General features: G+C 40.0%; 1 protein-coding gene across 1 annotated transcript; it reads right to left on the bottom strand.

The window, feature by feature from the left end:
* Positions 1-11309: 11309 nt before the first annotated feature.
* SMPDL3A (sphingomyelin phosphodiesterase acid like 3A) lies at positions 11310-24094 on the bottom strand. The gene is made up of 8 exons (XM_069851801.1): positions 23994-24094; positions 22486-22699; positions 20882-21026; positions 17821-17917; positions 16366-16544; positions 15015-15195; positions 12986-13110; positions 11310-11827 (listed from the first exon to the last, which is right to left on the bottom strand). Exons 1-8 carry the CDS (start codon positions 24088-24090, stop codon positions 11522-11524), a joined length of 1344 nt encoding a protein of 447 aa, XP_069707902.1. The 5' UTR covers positions 24091-24094; the 3' UTR covers positions 11310-11521.
* Positions 24095-24626: the final 532 nt, after the last annotated feature.

Below are 24626 nucleotides of genomic sequence, written 5' to 3'. Positions count from 1 at the left end.
GTTATTGTGTTTAAAATTGTCTCCTGTATTGTAACACTATTTCCCATGCAAAAAACCTAGCAGTTGATTATGATAGTGACTGAAGAGCAGCAGCAGAAGTGGAAGATCTCGAGAACAGATTACTGTCATAGTTTAGCCCCTAGCCAGCAGCTAAGCAGTACACAGCTGCTATCTCCCCCTACTCCTCCCCAGTGGGATGGAAAGGAGTATCAGAAAAAAAAAGGAAAACTTGTGGTTTGACATAAATACAGTTTAAACGGAAAATAAAAGAAGATAGAATAATGATTAAATATATATACATATATAAAATAATATCTTAAAATACAAGTGCTCACTGCCTGATGATTAGCCCACTCTGAGCAGTGATTTCAACAAGCACAGTGATAGCAGAGATCACAGTAAGCATACCTACAGCTGTGAGCACAGAGATCACAGCGAGCACAACGGTAGCAGAACATGGAACATGGATCAACTAGCTTGGCCAAATTCCCATTTTTATACTGAGCATGATGTTATGGTATGGTGTGGTATGGAATATTCTGTTGGCCAGTTTGGATTAGCTGCCTGGCTCTGCACTTGTACACAAGCCAAACACAGGAGCCTGAAAAATCCTTGATTTCTTACCAACAGCTAAAAAATATTAGTGTATTTTCCACATTCTTCTCACACTACATATAAAAACCCAGCAGCTGCTGGGAAGAAAATTAATTCTGTCCCAGCCAAGCATAAACATTACCTGGCAACATCTAAAACAATATGTGTTATCAGCATTATTCTCACACTAAACCCAAAACACAGCAGCTACTGGGAAGAAAATTAACTCTATCCCAGTAGAAACCAGGACAATTACAGTCAAACAAAGCACAAAAGACTTAAATAGGGCACTATGCTACTTGAGAATACTGGTTTGCTCTGGTAAAGTTCACAAATTACATTTAATTAATTAACTAATTAATTAATTAAGAGGTAAAACCTTCCTAAGACTCCAGAGAAAGAAGAAGGCATCTATCTAGCCAACAATATATTTAGTTGTTGTAGATAGCAGTATGCTCTGTTGCCAGGGAATAAACATTTCCAGTTCCAGAGAGGAAACCTTCACACTTCAGAAAGGCAGAGGGAAGAAGAGCTTTTCATTCTGCTGTGAGATGCTGGGGTTTGTACTTCTTGGGGCGGGGAGTGGGGGGACAAGCTTTCATGCTGATGAGGAAGTAAAGTAGTTCTTTATGGAGTATTTTATAAAGAACTATCAGTCATTCCAATTTGAGTCTGGAGCAGAAGGGGAGCAAAGGAAAGGTCATGCACAAAATGTTTGTGTTTCAAGCCACTCAAAGAATGGAGATTTGACTGTGGGAAAGGAGATTTACATCCATGCAGACCCTGAACTTGGCCTTACAGAGCAGATAAGTGCTGGTTGTGCCTGCAGTGTCCTCTCACTGAGGTCTACCACCTATAAAATAAATCCTGTAATGAAAGCAAATCACCTCATAATGCAGTACTGGAAGGGGCTGATTCATCTAATATCTCTTGCTTACAAATGTACCGCGGGGTTACCATAGTTCAGGCAGCCTCATTAAAAGCAGTGCAAAACACGCAGAGCCTGAATGGAGATGAAATAAAAGCCTTATAGATGGCTGTTACACATAATCCATTTGTTACTATGCTTTGGGCAAACAAAGGAGCACATTGTTTACAGAGCTGCTTTCTGCCAGCAGCAGGACAAATTCTTATAAGATTCTAGTGAATATTTTACAACATTCAACAAAACGAAGAGTGAGCCTTCTTCATAACACCAGTAATTCATAACTGGGAGAGGGATGAAGGTGGAATACAAAGATGGAGAGTTAAAAAGAGAGACAAGCTAATTAGTTACATCTTAGAGGGAAAACAAAATTCTTACTGACTCTGAGCACCCAGAGACCTGCAATGGAAAAGAGAAGGAATTTTTTCATGATTTCACATACGTTCCTTATTACTAAGTATAAAGTTTAGGATCTATTCCCTAACCACTACATTCAAGTTGTTTATAATTTTGCATACCAGTGGGTGACAAAGTCTCACTAAGTTTGGATAGATAAAAATAAGAGGATATTCTCAAAATAAAAGCTGGCCGGTCACTGGAAACCACAATGACAGGCACTGAATGAAGCAATGAATTTAACAAGTATAGGACCTGTCTAGTTACACACAATGAAAAAGTTTAAAATAAAATCGCTATTTTTAGTTCTACATTTGGCATATACGTGAAGGCTTTTTTTTCACCCTAACAAATGAATGGAAAACATAGTTTGCAGTCTATGTATTATTTGCTTTCTCATACCCTGGGTTAAACGCTGTAGATGCAGACTGCACCAAATTCTAAGCAGTCTAACGTAAGTGTCAACCTAGCCAATTAGCACCAGATAATTCACGTTTTTCACCACACTGATTTCTTTTCCAGGAATTGTGTCTTCAAGTACCCTCTCATCACTTATATATGTGAACAAAACAAAGTTCCTGAAGTCGGACTTATAAAAAGACACTAAACATTCCTCATGCTGGCATAACTGGATAGGTGTTTTTATGCCTAAACAAAGAAAATGCATGGAGATTATTCTTCAAGCTGGACATGCAATACACTACACAGAACTAAACCCTTTTCAGTTTAAGAATAGGACACTGGTCTGTCACCCCACCTTACAATCATACAAGGTGTTAGAAAAATTTATCACTTGAAAACAAACTCAAGAGTGGGTTTAGAGACACGGCCCAATAAAACCTATCATGAGGTGTTGTTTACCAGGAGTATAATCAAACTGCAGCTGAAACAGATTTTTCACACACCCCGGTCATTATTCCAGCTTAGAGGCAAAGGGGCAGGGTCTCTCTCAAGTAGGCTTAGCTCTCCTTCAGGAGGGAAAGCAGAGCAAAGAGACCCTGAATGCAGCTAGGGACCTCAAAAGGCAGTCAGCACCTCTGGAAAGGAAATGGCGCAGTATGAGGCCTTGACTGTTAATGTTATTTTTCTCCTGTGAAGAGAAGTGGCAGCAAAACATGGCTGGCCTGTTGTAAAGAAGCGAAGACAGCACTAGGGCAGATAAGCAAATTTCTGGAAAACATTGAGAAGTACTGACATGTTTTCATATAAATCATTATATAAGACACAATCCTATTTTCCATCCAAATGGCACTCCAGAAGACGAGAAGAGCCGAGGGCCGCCTGTCTTCCATGCACAACCACTTCTGCCTCTACCCAGCTAATCACACAGCTTTTCTGTATAATTCAGTGAAAGCAGCAAGTATCATTAGGGTATAGAAACACTTTCTGTTCTAAGGCTTTTGTTGTTTGTGTTTCTGGGATAAATACTGACAATCAGAATACAGGAAGAGGCACGTTCAGATTTCCTAATTATTCATTTTTCTGGACTGTACGTTCCCAAAATTATTTGAGGCAGCTGTTTGCGTCACAGGTAGCTGATATATTCAAGAATATAAACTCCAGTGTGCTAGGTTTCTGCTGCAGTGGGAGGTCTTACAGATTCAGTAAGTAAAAGCAGTGGGTGAGTGGGAACTTTTAGACCGTTTTGATGGGTCAAAACTTAATTGCTGGCATATTCTGAGCAATGAACTCCACTGAAATCGTGGTTTGAACTCATACTGTGCAAAAACCAACAAGTTATAGTGACATTTTAGCAGTTAAATAAAAGATGAAATATGATTTGATGACAGGGAAAAATACTGGGCTCTAGAGGGGTAACTTAAAGAGGCTCAGTAGGGTGATGGGCTGAGGAGAGGGGTGGTGGCCACCCAGCTAGGGTCTGAGAGCAGGGCAAGTGTGTTCCAGCAATGAGCAGGGGCACCCACCAGCACCAGTGCCCACGCCCTGATAGAAGAACACCTGGATGTGCCCTAACGAGTCCACTAAGCATGTTCTGGTCTCCCTTAGCACTCTGCCAGCTGGTCTCCAACCCACTCCCCAGGCAAACTCCCTGCTCCTGCCCCTCCTTCCTCTGATGGGACTGAAGAGAAAACCCCCATATCCTGGTAAAATAATCCCTCCATCCTTAAAGACTCACACAGCCACACACAGTACAAATAACACACTCCACTTCCTCTGTGGGTCACTCTGAGGGGAGTGCTTCACCCATACAAATATTTAGCAACAATTTTCAGCAGAAAATTCCCAGAGTCACATTGGATAGGACCATGGGCTGGGGGCCCATGTGATTAATGGGACCTCTGCAAAACAAAGCCTTCTCAACTCTGTCATAAGATAGTTGCTATGGTTTTTTGACACCACTTAGCAGAAATTTGCTTTGGCTGGGGGATTGGAGGAGGGGAGAAACACAAAAAAACTATAGAAAAGTCCTCCATTGTACACTGGCAATTATTCAGAGAAAATCCTGTGCCTGTCTAGAATTTCAAGCTCTATATAAATACTATTAGATTTAAAAAAAAAAAAAGCACAAATGAAGAGACTTTGTTAAGAACAGAGAGTTTGAAACATGTCCTGTTAGCTATCAACAAAGTCTGTTAGAAATGTTGGAAGGTTGCAGCTAGGTTGGTGTAAAAACAATATTAAATACTCCCTCTCGTGAGAATAAGTTAAATATTCTTTGCAGTAACTCAGTTAAGGCTAGGTAAAATGCAAGATTCATTGCAATCAGCAGCAACAACATCAGAATCTTTTAGTGGAATATTTTACCAAAGTCTCAAGTTTCAACTGGTTTAAATATGGTTTGTGGCAGATGGTAGCTTTCATAGGTGTAAAATATTCTAATATACAGGACAAGTTCTGCTGAAACATCCAACAAAATTGGAATGACAAATAGGCCGGGGAAGGCTTTTCTGAGTGTCTAAAAGCAGATGCTTACCATTTTATAAGGCATAAAAAAGCCAAAGCAGCATGCAATGGTTTTAAGGTACTCTACCCATCTGGAAGAAGAGCCTTTCTGTGTGCATTTTGAGTGATACAACTACAGGCTTTTATCACCACCTCCACTTGAAGGAAAATCCTGCTAGACTGAACACTGGCGGTTTTGCAAATTTCAGTGCTTATACACTAGTCTAGAAAAACTGTCATCCTTTAGCACCTTCAGGCATTTCTAAATTGTCTTATAAACACCAAAACCTGCAAGATGCAGAGTGCCTCATCTCCCTAGAAACACTGTAAGGGTTGTCCATCTATAGTCGATGAACATCAAACCAGAAGACCTGGGAGCACGATTCATTTGAGTTTGTTCTCTTAAGCCTGTTGACATGAATTTACATACCATAAACAAATGCTATGCAGGCAAACATCCGGGGTAGATTAGAAGAGGAAGCAGGATGGCAGTGTTATCATGTCCCTCTGGGTTACCGAGGGAATTATTCCAGGAAAAGCTATAATATACAGCCAACCCCACCTAGGTTTTCTTGTTCAGTTTGGATGCATTCAGTTCAAATGGGACCACATTATGTCACACATAAATATTTTTTAGGTATTATTGAAATCCCATTCCTGAATTTTAAGTAGAATTATTCCTTACTTTATTAATTAACTCATTGTTTCAATCATTTCAGTGCTCCAAAGTCAGTTTTTATCAGCTGATGATCTGGCCCACACAAACTATCAAAAACTACAGCTTATATAGGATAGTAAAAAAGCAGTGTATCAGTTGGCATAAAATCTGTGTTGGACAGACAAGGTGAGAGAAGATCTTGAGAACTGCTTAACAGTTTTCAAAAAAAATGCTATGTCAAATATGTTTTTTAATATAAATGTAACAATTCCAATGGAAATTTTAATTTGGAATGTTGTTCAGTTCCAGGGTAGAAGGAGAAAGCACAGTCAACACCATGACAAATGCACAGCAAGTGCTTGAGGAGGAAGGTGGCAGGGTCAGGTGCAAATCCTCACATCACACATCTCCCTGCCTAGAACCTCAATAAGGTTTTGATTTTGTTCCAGTGGGGAATATTGAAAACTCAGGATGCTTTTCAGGATGGAAAAAGCTTTTTATGCCCAGCTCTGCATTTGAAACTTCTCTAGTTTAATTATTCCTGGTGTCTGAGTGGTTGTTTTAAAATTCAACAAAATTTTTGGGTACTAGAACAGAACGTCCGATTGTCTTACCCAATGCAAGCTAGAAGATATGACAGAGGAATAATTCAGTAATTAGCTATAACATATTTGACAGGTAGGTTCAGTTCACAGCTTGATAGAAACACAGATAATAGCAGGAATTTTCCAGACAGTCTTTCACTATAGCTGTAGCACTGAAGGCAATGAAAGTTGCACTTGAAAAGCTGTAATTTGCCAACATCTGTAAGCACGTTAGTGGTCTCTCCACTGCTTCCCTAAGTGCTTGGGGCTGTGACTTGTCACATTTCCAGTGGTTTTGCTTTCAATTTTTTTGGTTTTAAGTGATTCCTTATTATGATTTCAGTTATCCACCTACTGCATGTTTCATCCTACTTCATAGAATCACAGAATCATTGAATAGTTTTGCTTGGAAGGGACCTTAAAGATCACCGAGTTCCAGTCCCCTTGCCATATGGTTCAACTAGATGAGGTTGCTCAAAGCCTCATCCAACCTGGCCTTGAAAACCTTCATGTGTTGTAAAAAGAGTGTACTGTTCTAAACATCTTGATAAGCAACCAACAGAACAGACTAACATTTGTAATTATTAAATTAAACAGCAGAACTTTTACTGAGTAAAAGATCAAAGCACTCCTAGTCTGCTGAAGAAGGGCATATTACATCAGGCCTTTTCATCAAGATTGCCAGTTTGGCAGAAAAACATAAGAAACCCACCTCCAGAAGCAGACACATTACTCACTGAGCACGTGTAGTAGAGAACTTGTGTGATGCAATCACCTGTCACTTTTGTAATAAATTCAGCGCAGAGGCTCCTGTCAGGTGTGCTTAGATTTGTGGAAAGCAACCGAGCACCCAGACTTGTTCAACTCTGCAAAAAAATCAATGTTTCAACCTGGTGTGTGAAATTGGCTGTTTGCATGTCAGGTAACAAGTCCAACTTTTCAGGTAATACAGGGACACAGCATCCACAGCTTCTCTGGGCAAACTTTTCCAGGGTCTCACCACCTTCACAGTAAAAGATTTCTTCCTGTCTCATCTAAATCTACCCTCTTTCAGCTTAAAACTGTTACCCTATCCCTGCACTCCCTGATAAATAGCCCCTCCCCAGGTTTCCTGTAAGCCCCTTAAGTACTGGAAAGTCATCCTGGAGCCTTCTCTTCTCTGAGCTAAAAAACCACAACTCTCTCAGCCTGTCCTCGTGTGAGAGGTGCTCCAGCCCTCTGATCATCTTCATAGCCCTCCTCTGGACTCACTCTGCTTGTGATCACTCAGCCAATACCCACTTTCACAGGAATTAAGACATAGTGTTCAGTAGCACACTGGCAATGTTCATTCAAAATGTCCTTTGCCATTCCCACAACCATCAGAAACTAATTTAGCATATATATGGTGGTTAAAGTTTTTGAAAATTTTTCTCTTTGTGTTTTCTTTGAATTGCTACAGTTGTCATATTTCACACACAGTACGAAAACAACATTTGTTCAACGTTAGCCTTCTTTGCAGACCAGCAAGTAACAAAACTGGTAGAATTACCAGATACGATGTTCTTCTAGCAGAATAAGGAAGCTGTGGCTGACAGACAAGTTAACTACCTAAAGCAATATTTTCTTGTTGAAAGCTGTAGTGGTAAGTAGATAAAAGCTAGTCTTCAGCTTTGGAAAGTAAGTAAGGAAAGAAACTAATTGTGATTAGACAGTTACAGTCCCCTTCGTCATTGACATTGTCTTAGTTCCTCTTGTCTGGGCATGAGAAGGACTTCTTAGCACAATGTAACAATTCACATTCTTGACATTGCTGTTTCTACAGAGCAAACTTACATGACAGTGTTAAACTAGATACTCATTCTTGAAGATGTTACTGCTCATCATTTGTCCACACAAGAAATGGACCACAAGGGACTACACGTACTTAGTTGCATATTTCTGTCTTAAACAAATTAAGTTCACCACTTCAATTTTACCAACAGTATGTTCACTCACTGCCCATCTCCTCCTACCAGTTCAATTTCTTCAGGCTAGCAAGTGAAAAACAATAGAAATTGTGAGATCACATTCAGACATAACTGAATGCCCCAATCTAAAGCAATTAACATTGGCTTCTGGGTGCACCTTAACTTTAGTTTGGATCAGGACAACACCTTTGAACAGAGTTCACTGATCATCCCAACTTAACTGTGTTTTTATTCATGTTGCAGAATGCTCTTGGAGAGTGCTTTTTCAGATGCAAGGCAGCTGGCAGCTGCTCTTCAAGGGCACATCTAACATCCTCCACCTGCTAATGAAATCTGCAGCAGCCACATCAGTCCCCCAGCACCAACTCTTCTGTTACAGGCACTCATATTAGGCTGCAGAACCTGTTAATGTAGGCATAAGCTGAGACAGCTGAGTCCAGGAGAGAATCAATGCACAGAAACTAATCAGAAGGACACACCAGCCTGTTTAGGGATAGATCTTTGGTTTCTCATGAATCTCTTTTCTCCTGGCTAGCTAAGCTGGACTCAGAGGATCCCTTCCATAGGCTCCAGCTTTTCCCCAGATGTAGGCTGAGCCCTGCACATATTGCAGGGTTCAGGATGCATCAAGAGGCCCGGCCTCTAGGAGCCAGTAACCATTTAATACCCAAACAAAGTGTGCTACATGGCAGTACTGCTACAAAGGAGTAGCAGTACTTCCTTCAAAAACTAGAATGTAAATCCTATTATATTTGAGACAAGACTCCCCTTGTTTATATGCCTTAAGTGTAATTGTAGACAAATGAAAAGCTTTTTACTCCACTAGGTGGTGTAATTTGTCCTTCTGTCAAATGTAGCCTTACAAATATCCCCCTTAATTCTTCAGTCAAGATGGAGCCACAAAACATCATGCAAAAGATGAAACAGGCATGTGGTCTACAGGAGTCAGTAACTGTATCAGGTCATGCCTTTGGTGCTTTCTTACGATTCCTTAAAAATGCTTCTGTTGGGAAGGGATAACTTACCTTTAGAAAATTCCTAAATCCGTGAAGGAATAAAGTAGGAACCTGAAAATAAATACATGGGTTGCCCTCTGTTTCCCCTCACACCCAGGTGTCTCTACACTGCTCGCATGATTCAGCTCAATCTTTTTACAATGAAACATTCCTAGAAGCTCTCTCCGTGTTTTTTTGTCTGAGTTCCAAGATGATGCAGTCAAACATGTTCCTAGAATCCCTTTTGGCCACTTATGTTTGCACTTGCATGAGCATAGTTATATACTGGAGAAGCAAAGAATACCAGTCTGCATAACAGGGTGTATCTTGGAGGACACACCCTGGTGAAATGTAACCCTGGTCAATATATCCCTCTGGCTGAAATAAAAACAATCGCCTAGGCTGATGCCATCCAACTCTTGCTTTCAACTGAAGTCCAGATTTAAAAAAAAAAAAGGTATGCTTGGATCATAGCTTGCCATTTAGACATTTTTTAGGTATTTATTTGTTCATGCTTACTAAATAACACCTTCTGACGCACAAAGAAAAATAAATCTAGTAAGTAAGATGCCCAACAACCTATCATCAGCATAACACTCTTCCTAGGAAGAGTTCTGTAGCTACTGATCTGCTATGTGGTTCAGCCTTCCCTAAAGTTCAGCAACTAATAAAACCTTAATGGAGAATAAAACTAGATAATTTTTACAGCCTTTCCAGGATGTCTTGTGGATACTAAGCTTAAACAGAAGACACAGAACCCAGGGAAACAAATCAATATGAGAAAAAAAAGATGGTTGTTCAAAACCCAAGACTGAACGGAACAAAACCCATCTGGCAAAAAAACTCAGCTATCCTATCAGCTGAAATTGCCCTTATGCTATCCACCCACAAATGTGCTTGCCTGCCTTGGGAGAACAGATACTGGTAACGTAGGCATTCTTTAATGAATAAACCCATGTGTTAACCAATCAGGAAACACATCCAACACAGATGGAATCATCAGCTTTCAGCGCTGAAACTTTCTGGTGTTTCCTTACAGTCACAGTCTGCATAGAACCCATGTTAACTCAGGTTATTTACATATCCAGGTATATTCAAGATTAGCCAGAGCAGGTAGCTCTAAAATGTTTACACGTCCACCATACTGTGCATTATTAATGGCAGTTTTAAACATTAGTGCCACTGCAGGATTTGTTTCTGTGTGCAAATTCAGCAAACCAGCCATTACCTCTGTGGATGATTGATGCATGACAAATCTGAGGTATCTGTGTTTACAGCTGTTAATACTAAAGACTTCAAAAATTTGTCCAGAAATATTCTGCTAAGTATTTCAAGCCTGAATGAAAACAAAAGCAGAAAATTCCTCAACAGAAGAGTAAAGGCTTTAGTCTCATGAAAATAAACAGCCAGTGATTGGATTTGTCGCATGAACACTTCTATGGCACCAGTTACTCTGGAATAATGTTATGCAGAGTAGGGTCTATATGGTATTATATTGACCAAAGGTTCCAAAAGTATAGCTAGTAATGTGACAGAAAAATGGGTAAAGGTCCTTCTTGGTTATACACACTAGATAATTAGCCTTCTTAATATCAGCATCTTGTGCACACATTTAATCAGCAGAAGAAAAGTGGTCTGTGCAATTGTATATTCATACAAGTTCTATGCTTCACATTAAGCACGAGACTGCTCTATGAAAAAAAAAACCAGAAACACCGCGACAAGTGCACATTTACTTGTGCTGCACACAGAATGTATATGTCTAATTAGTGATGTTGATCAATTTAAACCTGATTTATGGTCTGCTGCAAAATCTCATACCAAGAGACTGCTTGATAGCAATACTAGTGTATTTAGCCCTATCATAAGAAAAAAACACTTTGTGCTGGGCAAACACAGACATTCCGAAAAAAATACATTAAGTATTTAAAGGATGGATGTTTGTGATCCATTAAGTCAATTTCATCCTGTCTTTAGGATACACTCCTAAACAGAGGTGGGTTTAAGAGGTTAAGAAAGAAAATGAAAACTAGGACAGGGAGATACACAATACCAGCACCACATCAACAATATAACTGCACTCCAATCTCAGCAAATGCAGGTTTTGCAGATTTCATTTCCCAAACTGTGACAGCAGATGGTTGAAAACTGCCCCCATACAAATACTGTGCCTGAAATTGCATTGCCTACATTTATACATCCTGAGAAAAGAGACTTTGATTTCGAAAGAAATGAGTAACTTCCATACCTACATACTGGGATGCCTGTTACAGAGGGCACAGGACGCTTGAAACAACAAAGCATCTGGCCATCATTGCATAGCCAATAAACTTTTATTTAGATGTGGAAGGAAAACAGTTTTATAAGAAGAAAGCTATAGGGAGATTTATTGCTCCCTTGAAATTCAGATAAGTCCCACAGGCTCCTGGTCAGCATGACAGTGCTTGAGCAAAAGGATCAGCAGGTTGTTTAAACCACAGGCTAAAGTCAATATCAGCATAAATTGCATGGAGACTTCATACTGCCTCCCGATTGATACAATCTGTGTATGAGGAGTAATCCAAATATTGGATTGCACATATTTGGCAGATCTTGCACCCCTCTTCACAGACAATGGTTTTGTCATAACTCACAATGAAGTTACTGTAATACTGCTCAAACAGCGTGCTGTATGGCACAGACAACTGCTTGGCCATTTCGTATAGGCTTTCTGGCTTCAAGTCTTCAACGCCATATGCTTTAGTCAGGATGTATTCTAACTTCCAGTTCGATTCATTTTTCTTGTTGGCATCTCTGAGGTCCAAGTAAAACTGCCAAAGATCCTACAGTTTAAAAAAAAAAAAAAAAAAGAAAAAAAAATTAGGCATGGCTGTATTACTTTCTTCCCTGCTTCATTAAGTCTCTAGAGTGATATATTGATTAGGAAGCTGTCACTTCTCATTATTCACAACTGAATAGAAGGTCACGTCCCACCCCAAGAGCTGGGCTTACACCCAAAGCTGGTACTTGCAGTGTGGTAATGGTGGGGGGATGGGGAGGAGAAGAAAAAGGAATCACAAAAGGCAGCAGTGGCAGTCTTAGAGATCTTTCCTGTCCAAATTGTAAACCAAACTCCACTATGCTCATGTTTGCTGTAGGAGTGGAGCAAAAGGGTGAGAACGAGAAGTTTCTTTTCTGTAGCCACTGCCTGAGGGGCAGAATGGACAGAAAAAGAAAGGCCCAGGGAGAGTTTAAGAGAAAGGGAGAGATGGAGATGCAGGAGTGAAATCTGCACAAGAAAGAAGCATAGCTTCTGTTAGCATAGGTCTCCAGTGAGATACCCGGTCACAGTGAAGCTGCAGGATACATTGTCACTGAACACAGTGAGATCAAGATTTTACCTTGAATATCTGAGTCATTCAGTGCCAAAATAATTATAAAGGATTCACTTTGTCTTGAAAAATCACATAAGATACAGAATAGAACTATACTACCTTTTTCCTTCTAAATTTATTTATAATTTCCTATAAGCATAAATTCTATATAGGAAGGTGCAAAACACATCACATAGTTAAAAGTGCTTTTCTTCATCTTCTCTTCTACACCCTTTAAAAGCATTTCATGGACTGCATGCCAAAGCTCAGGCTATCACCAGCAAAAAACATTGGTACGTAAACAAGCCCAGGATTTACGTGAACCCTTTCCACCATTACAGAGCACCCTGAAAATAGTTTTAGGATTCTGCCCAGAAATCTGACGGTCTTTGATTCTACATTGTAAAAGTATTCCATAGAGAACAGGAAGTATTGGATAGTACTGCAGACACTGAAGGACTGACCAAGTTCTCTTTCAAATTTCCTTTCCTTTGCCCAGGAAGAAAAACAAGATTAAGCACCAAAGTTCCACTAACAGTCATAATACTAAGAAGTCCGACGTTTTGCTGAAATTTTTAATGACACTGTATTTAAAGTCTTAAACAATGCTTTAAAATCCTTACTTACCAGCAAGCTATAATCAAGAAGATCATATTGATACAATCTGACACCTGGGTTATTGGACTCCATTTGCCATACATTCTTCACTGGGGTTACAGCAGGTGCCACAAACAAGGAATTTACTGGCTTTTCTGCGGGGAGAGGGAAGGTGAGGGAACAGTTTCCTTTCAATCATTTCTTACTCAATCAAATGTTTCTGTAGAGAACCAACACAGCAAGAACCAGAATGACTGGCTTAAAGACATTAGCACCTTTTTCCCCTGGATTAGCTATATCATGGTAAACTATACTTCCACTGGATAAGACTAAAATCTGTGTAAAATACAACAGTACACATTCCAGTGTGTACCAGTGAAGTTTATCTGTACTAGAGGTTTCCCACCAATTCAGCTACCTGTGCAAAATGGTCTGGCCCATAGGTAAGGTCTCTGTATTTTGTATACTTCAATTGAAGAAATATTCAAAACTTTTAGTTGCTGTCCCCCTTTTTACATGCTGCTTTATTTATTTTTTGCTTTATGTATTTATGATGTTATTAGAAACACCAGGGCACCATCACCTGACCCTGACTTCACTCATTTAGACTAGCCCAGCACCTAATATGTGAACACTGATCATTACAGCAACTGAAACATGGATCTACATGGACAAAACACGCAGAGAATTATATTGAGAGGTTCTCTGTGGAACAAAAAAGATGCCCTCGCTATTCTTTTCTCGAACAACATCACAGCAATGAAAACACAAGGTCAGTCTCCACATATAAGCAGAAGGTTTGAAAGCTTGGAAATCAGTAGATTCTTCTGCAGAAAATAAAACTGATCTCTGTAACTCAGTATATTGATGTTGGCTACAATATAACATCTATCTTGAATTCTCTGGAGTTTTATCAAGAGGAAAATGGCACAAATAGAAGTCTAAAACTACATTTAAACACAAACTATATTTTGCTACCTGCAATTTCACTGTTTATTTTTTGTCAGAAGATGCAAAATTATTAAAAAATAATTTGGAAGCAGTTACTTGCACATGCAAACTGTAATGACAAGGCACCAAGATCAGTCTGTCCCCTGTGAAATTTGTAGTAGAGGAGATGATTTCATACACTAATGGAACGAAATACTAAAATTTGTAGGTATAGACTACGTCAAATACCATTTAAGAACAATATAAAAAGCCACTTCTTTCACTAGGACTGGGTTCCTTTTTACTGGAAATTAATTCCATGACAATGCTATGTAAAAAGGTAAAATGATTATGAATACTGTTATCCTAGTCAGCATTTTAAGCATTGCTTTTACGAGTTCATTTACAACAAAGAGCCAATTAATATTTGGGCATTTTACATAAACCAAAGCAATGGACCTCTCACTGTTATACAGTACAGACAAACATTTAACCAGTTACTTATTAGATATCTTCAGTTAGAAGTGTTAGAAGCTTCCATACAGGCATGCCCATGCCTAAAATTAAGCAACAAACAAAATTTTCAAACGTGGGTGCTTTTCTGGAAGGGAAATTAGCTGATCTAAGAGATGCAACAGGCAGAGACTTTCTTTCCCCTGCCTCCTGCTTACCCTTATCTTAATTAACTTTGAAGCAGCAGGGAACTCAGCAGAGAGGCACAGTAATGATGCAGGAAACACAAGAACACAGAGCATGTCTAGCTGGCCTGAGAACATTCCCTTTGACACATTACACAATAGCAACTGGCTAGTATAATTTGCCCATGTCACTGAGAGAGCAGAGAGGAAAGACTAGAAATTCTTGTCTAGGCATAAGCATTCATTAAAAAAAATAAGAAGCTTGGGGAGTCTCTTCTGACTTCAACAGAAAAAGACTGCCTTGCAATGTTCTCTTTGTAAAAAAATTGGGAACGTGTGAAGCTTGAACTCTTGTAGATAAACAGCAGTATTTCCCAATTTCCTTCTTTCAAGTATTTATAACAGAGGCTGACAAGTAAGAACACACAAGAAAGTATTAATTTGCTTTTAATCAAGATGAAAAAGATGAAGGATTCAACAAGCATCATTACCTTCTTCATCCAGGAGAACCATGATACTATCTCTATGCGTATGTCCAAAAAACTGACCCACAATAACACCACTGTATTTGCGAAAAATCTTTACCAGTCTCTCATTGTAATACTGCCTGATAGCTGTAGTATTCTTTGCATATGGCAAGTATCCTATTGGTACATGTCCTATTATATATACCTAAGGAATTAGATACAGAAAGTACAATTAGCACTCACACCTTTAGCTGTAACTTAGAAATGGTTACCACAATTTCATAATAATGCTATCTTCAAAATGGCTTTCCAAAAACTATTTACCACAACAGGCTTTTTATACAAAATACAAGCAGTAAGAATGCTCAAATCCATAATGATAAAAAATAAATAGGTCTTTTTAGTGAACTCAGTATACTCTTGGGGAAAAAAGTTCCAATAAATTTATGTGTGATTTTAGGTCAACAGAAAATCTGATCAATTATTTCGAATGAAAAAATAAAGTGACTAGGGCAAGACTTACACTCTGGCATCTCAAGGGGATAGGAAACAAAACTTAGGCGAGAACGTTACAGAGTCTGCGTGGTCAGTCTCACCAGAAACATGGAAAAGCTCATTAAAAACTCTCTGACATTGAGATTTAGTTCCTACTGCACACACCAACTAATATGCTGCAGGGTTTTATAAGGAAGGGAAATCTCTCCTTTCTCCCAACTGTAATATAATATTAAAATTACAACATCATAGCAAAACGTAAACACATTTCAAATTAAATACTTTTTCCAGTCAGATGACGATCCAATCCCTGCACCAATCAATCAAACACAAGCCAACAATTTATAACCTCTCTTCAAAAGCTGAGTATTATAAGATAATTTATTATAACACGCAAATCACAGCAATTACTGTAGCTTGGCTAAATTTTGTGGTTGACAAACTCCTCTCTAATTTCTATTTTTGGTACTTGTAACTACATGAAAATGTAAATGCAATGCGATAGCTTTTGTCTCAGGCTAAGGGTGTACAGTTTAAAATTAAAGGCTATGAATAAATAGTCAGAAACAAAAGTAGAAGTGTTAAGTACTCTCATCCTGGCTTCTACAGCGTTTTACATAGGATTTTCCCTCTACATAGGAAACGAGGTATTTTACTGAATAATTTGAGAAACCGCCTTCAACTATTTTATTAATTGTTGTAGTAGAATGTGCATATTCAAAGAATTATTACAAAAATTAGATTTTGATTTTGCAGTATCTTTGTCAGCATTAATATTCTTCCAGAATCATGTTTATATTTTCATTGTCTCTACTTCTTAGCTCTTTTTTTCTTTATTTTCGAAGTTGAAACAAATAATGCTGATGTTCATAGCCCCTACCTTTTCCTTCTTTTGTGAAGATGTTTCCAGTATTCCCTCCAGCCACGCAAACTGGTTGGCTGGGTCAGTCATATTCACAGTTACACTGTTGGGGCCGTAATATAAATTTGTATTCAGACTGATTATCCTGAGTAGTTGAGAGCTATCCCTGGGTTCAAACAGTTGTGTGTAGAAGCCACCTGTGAAAAGAAGACCAAAATCACCTGGAAAACAAAAGGCTTCAAGGCACAACTTTAGCATTAAAGTATAGCACTGACGAAATACCCAGCCTTCCTCCTTCTAATAAAATAGAATATGCCATGTTTATTCAAGCCATGTATCACCATATCACAACAGAACATCTTAAGAATCTTTTTTTAGCAAGATTTTAAGTAGGATAAGCTGCATTGAATTTTTTATTAATCCTTGCATGTAATTGCCTTTGCATTTATTTGACAGCTTCCAGATGTAATTATCCAACTGACATGCAAAACACACCCTGTAACATTTCTTCCTCACTGAGAAAGGCAGTAATTGTTAAAAAGTCCACATTTCTTCAAGTACTGCAAACATATAGGTTTCTCCAGGAAAATCTGTTTGAAATTAACAGCCTTGTACTTTGAAAGTCCCTTAACTTCAGACTGGAATATGATGAAAAGTGAAGACCACATTTTTCAATCCAAACTCCCGAAACTGTCCATGGCATAGAAAGCTTCTTCAGCAGGTGGAATTTCACAGGAATTTTCATAGGGCTTTAATGGAGCCATGGCAACACAGCTCTAACAATATACCTTAACTTAAGGCTTAGCCCTTTGATTTTTACTTTTCCTAACAGAACTTCTACTCCCACTCTTATGCACGTTTCCTTCTCATTCAGGAAACAAAAACACATATTAAAGTTCCAGATCCCTTATGTTTGAATGGACTGGAAACTGGGTTCAGCATTTCAGTTCTTTGCTAAAAAGAAAAATTGAATTTAGGATATCAATATTTTCCCAGTTTAGCAAGTTGGACATAAACATGATACAACTAAGGGCATAATCACCAAGAAAAAAGTGTTACCATAACTTGAACAAATGCATGCCTATTCAATGTGCTCCGAAATACATACCAACCCAAATAAGAAATATTTCATCATTTTTTTTTACAAATAAATTTAAGTCTTCTTGCGCATTATATGTCTTTATATAAAGTATTCTGAGGTCTTGAAGGCAGTAAGACATTCCACAGGCACTGGTACAAAGCCAGTAATATTGTATATGCTACAGTAATAATTATTGCATCAGAAGAGAATAAACGTACCCTGAATATAAGCATTGCTATTCAAAAAGACAAGTAACTTCTTCCAGGAGAAATATTACAAATAATCCATTGCGCTGATTCATCCTATGAGACTTAGTTAAACAAATTGGACAAATCTATAGAAACATTAGTTCTCTAAGCCCTAGCTTTACAATGATTACTGACAGATTTTACCGTTTCTGAAAGTATTGATTGCTTCATCAGTTAGCCAAGGTTTCCAGAAATCTGCTACAGCATTGTAAACTTCACTGGTAGTTACGGGAAGCTGATCCTGTGAGAGAGGAGAACCTGCCTTAGTCTTCGCATTCAGGCATATAGACAAAAAAAAATCACTAAATTATCCCACTGGACCCTTCGCATAACATCTAAGTGTATCCAGTCATCACCAAGAGGAACTTGAGAGAGGAAAAAAACAGCTTCTGAATATCCAGTATTGCTGATCAGGAACAAATGCCTGAATTTAGTCAGAACTAACTGTACAGCCTTGTTAATGCATTCCAATGTCAGAAGCCTTAGGAGCAACAGCAGAGTGGAAAACTATACATTCTGCAAAATTTATAAAAATATAAACTGAATATTAGATGTATAAAAAGTCTCTTGGAGGAAAAGGTTGAACATAAGCTTCTTTCATAGAAGATGAATTTTATGAGCAACCTAGGGTTCATAGCAGCTCCCCAAAACTCCACTATGGCCATCAGAAATAGTCTCGTAAATTCCACAAATATTTCTGTTCTATCCTGTAGTTCTAGTAACAAAACATTTAAAACAAAAGAAAAGTTTTGACCATGTTTTCTCCCACCAGCTTTAATTAGGACCGTAGCACTCTTCAGTCTGAGCCAAGCAATGCCCAAGCAACACAGCCTGATAAAAGCCATGCCCTCATCTAACCCTGACAGGAAAATCCCAGCCTGTCCTTGCCTTTCCTAAAATATCTGCTTGGATTCTTGGTGCTAGAAATTAAAAAAAAAAAAAACAGAGAACGAAAAGTAGGAACAATATTACAATACACGTTTTCTTAAACATACAATTTGACCTTTTTAAGATGCCTGAACTAAGCCTACGTTATTAGAGGCTTAGGCACTAAGTCCCTGTCTAAGAGCAATGCAATCTGAAGTCTGTTCAGACGTTTGTTGCTTGCGGTGCAGACACCAGTTATTAAGAAAGCTTTGAGCCATACTAGTTCTGTCAGAGCTAACATCACTAACAGACATGGCAAAACCTGATCTCAGATAAGAGCCCTTGTTATGGACTGAAGGTGGTTTGGACCCAGGCAAATCAGTGCTCTGTGAGTTTGTGGATTAGATAGCAGTTGGGGAATTGGTTTTAAGCAGGGGCAAGGATGTGAAACAAATAACACTATGCAGAAAGACCAAGGTAACAAAACACAATCTGAAAGGTACCTCGATGCTTGATTAACCCAAGCAGTATTTTTAATAGGCTCTGCAAGAAGGCAAGACTGTTAAATTGCTAAGATGGACAGGTCAGAACACAATAGAGAGCAATAAAATTCTTCAGTGCATGGTGAGTGCACAGATTTCACACTTGCTCTGCAACAGCCTACAGTATTTGGCCTGCTCCACATCACTTCCAGTCTATAAGACATTTACCAAGTATACAAAGTACGTCCACAGGAAAAACAGAAAAGACATCAACAGAGGAAAAAAAAAACAAGCCTCCAACAACCTGAAGTGACCCCATGGTGCAGAATTTCTGATCCTGTGGTATTTTTCAAACAGTAACAGAAAAGTATGTCAGCTCTCCGCAATGGTGAAGCCTGCCGTTTCAAGGCTAACTATCACAGAAACACTCCTGTCCGGTTTTGTGCAGAGAACTACATTAGTTACACGAATCAGCAGCCCCCTTCAAAATACCCTTTGTTGCCCCTCTGCCCTTCCTGACCATCTTTTTCCTATCCTCAGATTTAATTTCACAAATAAAATTTATATTTGATGGAAAAGCTGCTACATTCTTTGTCTACAAGGTTATTGTATACTGGGGTTTTTTTCTTCTATATCAAAGGCGACTGCTGGATCACAACTATTCTCTGACTTTTTAAACACAAAACAAAATGGAAACAAAACACTTGAGTTAAGGTGTTACTAATCAAAATACCTTACCAGTGATTTCTGGTGAACCACCCTGGCCCCCTGTCATATGACAAGCTGAAATTATACTACCAGAGTAAGAACAAGAGACTGAAGTCCCAGCTTGGTTTGCGCACTCACATTTCCAAGATATTTCCAACTCTTATTTTGTCTCTCACACTTCCCTTTCTCCTCTCCGAGCACCACTGTTACTCCCTGATTTGGCAATCACTAACTTCAGCAACAATACAATCACCTACTACACCAAGATATACCCTGACAGGTCTCATGAATGATACAGAAGGCTGGAATAAAAGTCTTTGGCAGGCGTGAAAGGGTGTTACTGAATTCCCATAAGGCATTTCGAACAAAATATTTTAGCTGGCCTGTTCCACATCCTTTCTGATCCCCACACATCCAATGGCAAATTTGCTTCTCAGTCCTCTGGGCTGCCAGATCAACCCGCAATATGTTTTGAAGGACACATGAAGCAACTGTTTACTCTTGAGCTATGCCAAGAACAATACTCACAGAACACTGAAACTAAACAAGCACTATCCTCAGCTGCAATGGCACACGTATCCAGTAAAACATCAATGTAAATATATCTACTTGTCCAATAAGGAAAGAAAAAGAGACATATTTAAATAATAGTGGCAGAACTATGGGAACACTACAAAAATCCTGCCATTAGTCTGATAAAAAAATACCCAGAGATGTCAGTAAACAAACTTCCAGTAGGCCTTGAATGTTACCATGGGCTTATAGATCCATTAAGGATGTAATTTCTGTTAGATTAAGTTATTGTACACACATGACTTAAACAGCAAGGAAAGAATAAGTGTGTATTAACTATGATGAGACCTGTTGGTTCTAAGCCACGAGGAATGATTAGCAGCTATTTTGCACAGCTTCATGCGAAGTACAGATTTTACCTGGCATTGCTGTTTGCTTGGGTAACAACAGAGATAGATTTACTTTCTGTTCTTGACTGGCACCATTTATAATTTTATGCGGTAATCGGAAAATTGTAGAACAGTGTTTCCAGAACAATAGCTACACAAATTTAACTCTTATTTTTTCACACATGCTTTCAGAGAGCTAGGAACACACTGAATATGATACACAAACACAATTCTAACTTGTTTTACCTGTGGCCAGTAGTCATGATTGCCCAAGGCCGGGAAAACCTGAAGATCTGGAAAGAAATGACGAATTGTGGTACTCATATTGCCAATGATGTTAATGACTAATTTTGTGGAGAGTTCTTTTACAGGAACATGAGGAGGGCTATCTCTGAAAAGGGAAAAAGGTTTTATTAACAAGGGTTTATTACCAACATAAGGAAACCTAAAAAATTCTGCAAACACATTTACATGCTAGCATGCAATACTACTATAGACTCTAATACAACTGCTTGAAAGGGTCTCTGCAAAGGCTTTTTTTTAAAATGAAACAAACAAGTAGACTAACATTTAGGATTCCCATTTATCATAACTAAGATTTCTTAGAAATTAAATTAATTCAACTCCATCATGTTGAGCTACCGTGCAGTTTGGGTTATGTATCTTCCGTTATCTGCACAACCTTCCAAGTTTATCGTTCCCCTTTTAACAACATCCTGTTAAAGTACAATAAAGTAAATTAAATAAATTAATCACTTGTCTTTATGCACTTATACTTCTTAACTTCCTTCCCCAGCAAAATTAAGTGATGTAACATATATAACCTTTCCAGCAAAAAAAGACCCCATCACTGATAAACAAACTAGTTCTCACTCAAAGCTACTAATCTCTTTGATAAATTATCCATTGATGTATACTATAAAAAATTATGTGATGGTAGAATGCAGAATTTTGCTATGGCAGAAGGCTAAAATTATGTTTTACAAATACCTAGAAAGTAACAGGGCATGGTACTATTAAGCTACTCATATGCCTCCCTTTCACACTTCCTTCTCAAGTCCCACTGCTAAGGCAGACAATGCCTCACAGATAACACCTATTATGGCCATTTTCTAATACAGAACATTGGCACATAGAAGGTAAATATTTTACCCAACAGGGAACTGCATACATCCAAAATAGTGCAATGAGGGACAGTGAAACCACACTTTCTTGCATGTGCAGCTACGAGTGGTAGTAATGAAGAGAGAGAAAGCATCTATGACATTGTTATCACCCCCCCACTAGCCCCTGATCCAGAGTTCATACAAGCATCAAATCTGAATGGTAACTTTATACACTTCCAAAAAAAAAAGAACCCATAAGCCATAGTACCATAGTATTTTTTGATTCCAGTTACTTCTTGCAGAGCCAAATAAGGTGTAGTTAAAGGGTGTCTTCTAAAAAAGGGATGTACTTTAGATTTAATGACCTTAAGACCTATGGAAACTATGACCTCCCATAATTAATTCCAGGCAGTTATTTCTCTGATCTTTCTTTTTCCTTTTTCCACCTTCCACCCTCCCCATACTGTTTCAATTAACTAATACAGTCATGTAGCAAATGTCCCAGTGAACAGTCCAATGATATCCAGAAATTATTACAGAAAACAGAAATCTGTTCCTGAGGCTTTATATTCTCACTAAGTCTGCCACTTATTAGCCACTCGGACAACTAAAGGGACTATTCAAAAGCAGTATTTGTGAAATTGAACTCGGATCTGTTGGTGCAAATATAAACTTGTGAATTACCATACCATATGGTTATCCAGCTGTTAAAAGCTTTAACTGTGGAGTGACTTGAACACTTACCCTGTCCAAATCATGAATGAAACCTGCTGTTTTGAATCCTTCATGAATTCAAATGCTGACAAAATAAGCTGATACGGAGAATCACACAAAAAGTCTCCAAAAGGGCCTGGGTCAGAGGCATTGGCTCCTTTGGAAGAAGAACAAACTTTGGCGCGATCAGGGGTAATGTGGTAAGTTGGATCTAAATGTAGGTCAGATACATGCCAGAACTGCCCTGTTTTCAGAAAACAAAGATGAAAGAAAATGCATTACTTGCATCTGAACTGAATATACATGGGTGATGCTAAGTTTACTCCAGTTCCTGTACTGCTATTCTTCTTTCAAGTTTTGAAAAGGGGGATAAATTTAACAAATTGTTGATTAGCGTGTCTGGTAAGTGTGGGTGAGTTCTGCATTACTGACAAGTGTCCTTCATGTAGTCTGTTTAAAAGAACTGAAAACAGAAGCATAGGCATAGGTTTAAGATAACTGGAAGGAAAAAAAGTGGAAGATGGTAGGGACTGGAGAAACAGGTCCCTTTCAATAACAGCAACCTGGCAACTGGAGAGTAGAGAAGGCAATAGGAGGACTTCTCCACTCCACCTGAAAGGAGAGGGAGTTGCATTTTAATTAATTTTCAAGACCTTCCCTGGCTGGAAGCTACTATTAAAGATCACAGGACAGAAAGAAACGAGATATATGGCATGCCGGCAAAAATTTCAAAGCTCTTCTTCTCCCCAGCAGCTGCAGTAGCAAAGAGACTGGGTTTTTCCCAGAAAGAGACATGACAGCCTTTCCTAGTCACCTCTTTCCAGGCAGACACATTCTCAGCCACTGCTACTTAGCACTGAATGGGAAAAACGAGCCGGGAAATACAGGAATATGGCGAACAAGATGAATTAAGCTTATGTAAGACTATCAGCCTTCAAGTTTCATGTAAAATAAGAGTAATTTCTTTCTGTCGGTGCCAAAGCACTTAGGAAGGGCAGGCCTGTACCTGGGGTAGATGGTGTGAAACCGGGACAGATGTGAATTGATTTCCCTCGAGGTCACACGCTCGTTCCACGGCAGAGCGGGCACCACGCGACTGGACCCCGTGGAGTTTTATTTCAGGAAGCAAAGACCAGCAGCGATCTTTGCAATGGGCCGAACCGTGGCTCCTCACCAACAGGGCGACGAGGAAACAGGCGGGCGCTGCCGCGTCCTCACTCGGAGGCACAGGGAATGAAAAAACTTTGGAAACCACTTCTGAGCGCTCGCAGGAGCCACACGGCAGATTTGCAGGCGGCCCAGGAGCCGCGGAGCCAAAGGCAGGGCAGGTTCCCTCCGCCCGGCACCGCGGGGAGCGCTGGGCGAACGCAGACCCCTCCTGCCCCCCTCGCGGGCTGAACAGCGCCGCGCTTGCTTCATCTAAAACCCTCACGAAATTGCAGCCGGTCGGGAACGCCCGCGGGGAGGGGAAGGAAGCGCCAGAGGGGAGCAGCAGCCGGGGCCGGGCAGCCCCTTCCCTTCCGTGGCCCCCGACTCACCCACAGCGCTGAGGGGCCGCGGCGCCGCCTCCAGCGCGGAGCAGAGCAGCGCCAGCCCCAGCGCCCAGCGGGCCGCGCGGCCCCCCGGACGCCCCATGGCGGCGGCTCCTGCCGGCTCCGGCCCTTCGCGGCCGCGCCGGGGCCTCCGGGAGCCGCCCCCGGCTGTCGCCGCGCCGGGGTGACCTTCGGGAGGTGCCACCCCCGGGCGCGGCTGAATTCGACCCGCTCGGCCCCTTCGAGCCCTGGGTTCCCGGAGAAGGGTTAAGGCTCTCCGGAGAGGCTGGGACCTCCGGCTGGAAATCCTTCCCTTCCCCAGCGCCAGCCGAAAACCCTTCCCTTCCCCACTCCAGCAGAAAATCCTTCCCTTCCCCACTCCAGCCGAAACCCCTTCCCTTCCCTACCCCAGCCAAAAACACTTCTCCTCCCCACTCCAGCCGAAAATTCTTCCCTTCCTCACTCCAGTCGAAAAACTTTCCCTTCCCCATCCCAGCCGAAAATCCTTCCCTTCCCCGCTCCAGCCTTAAGTTCTTCCCCTCCCCACTCCAGCCGAAAACCCTTCCCCTCCCCACCCCAGCCGAAAATCCTTCCCTTCCCCATCCCAGCGGCAGCTGAGGCCGCGCTGCACCCGTCCTG

This window comes from Phaenicophaeus curvirostris, chromosome 2 (assembly GCF_032191515.1).
Source record: "Phaenicophaeus curvirostris isolate KB17595 chromosome 2, BPBGC_Pcur_1.0, whole genome shotgun sequence".
Lineage (NCBI taxonomy): Eukaryota > Metazoa > Chordata > Aves > Cuculiformes > Cuculidae > Phaenicophaeus > Phaenicophaeus curvirostris.
The sequence above is the reverse complement of the archived record's forward strand: the minus strand, read 5'-3'. Positions and strand labels throughout refer to the sequence as shown.

Coding starts and splice junctions, on each gene's coding strand:
- SMPDL3A (XM_069851801.1), bottom strand. CDS start 24,090: ATGGGGCGTCCGGGGGGCCGCGCGGCCCGCTGGGCGCTGGGGCTGGCG. Junction 17,918..20,881: donor ATCATGACTACTGGCCACAG/GTAAAACAAGTT, acceptor CCTCTCTCACAG/GATCAGCTTCCCGTAACTAC. Junction 13,111..15,014: donor GGTTCTCCTGGATGAAGAAG/GTAATGATGCTT, acceptor CTCTCCCCGCAG/AAAAGCCAGTAAATTCCTTG.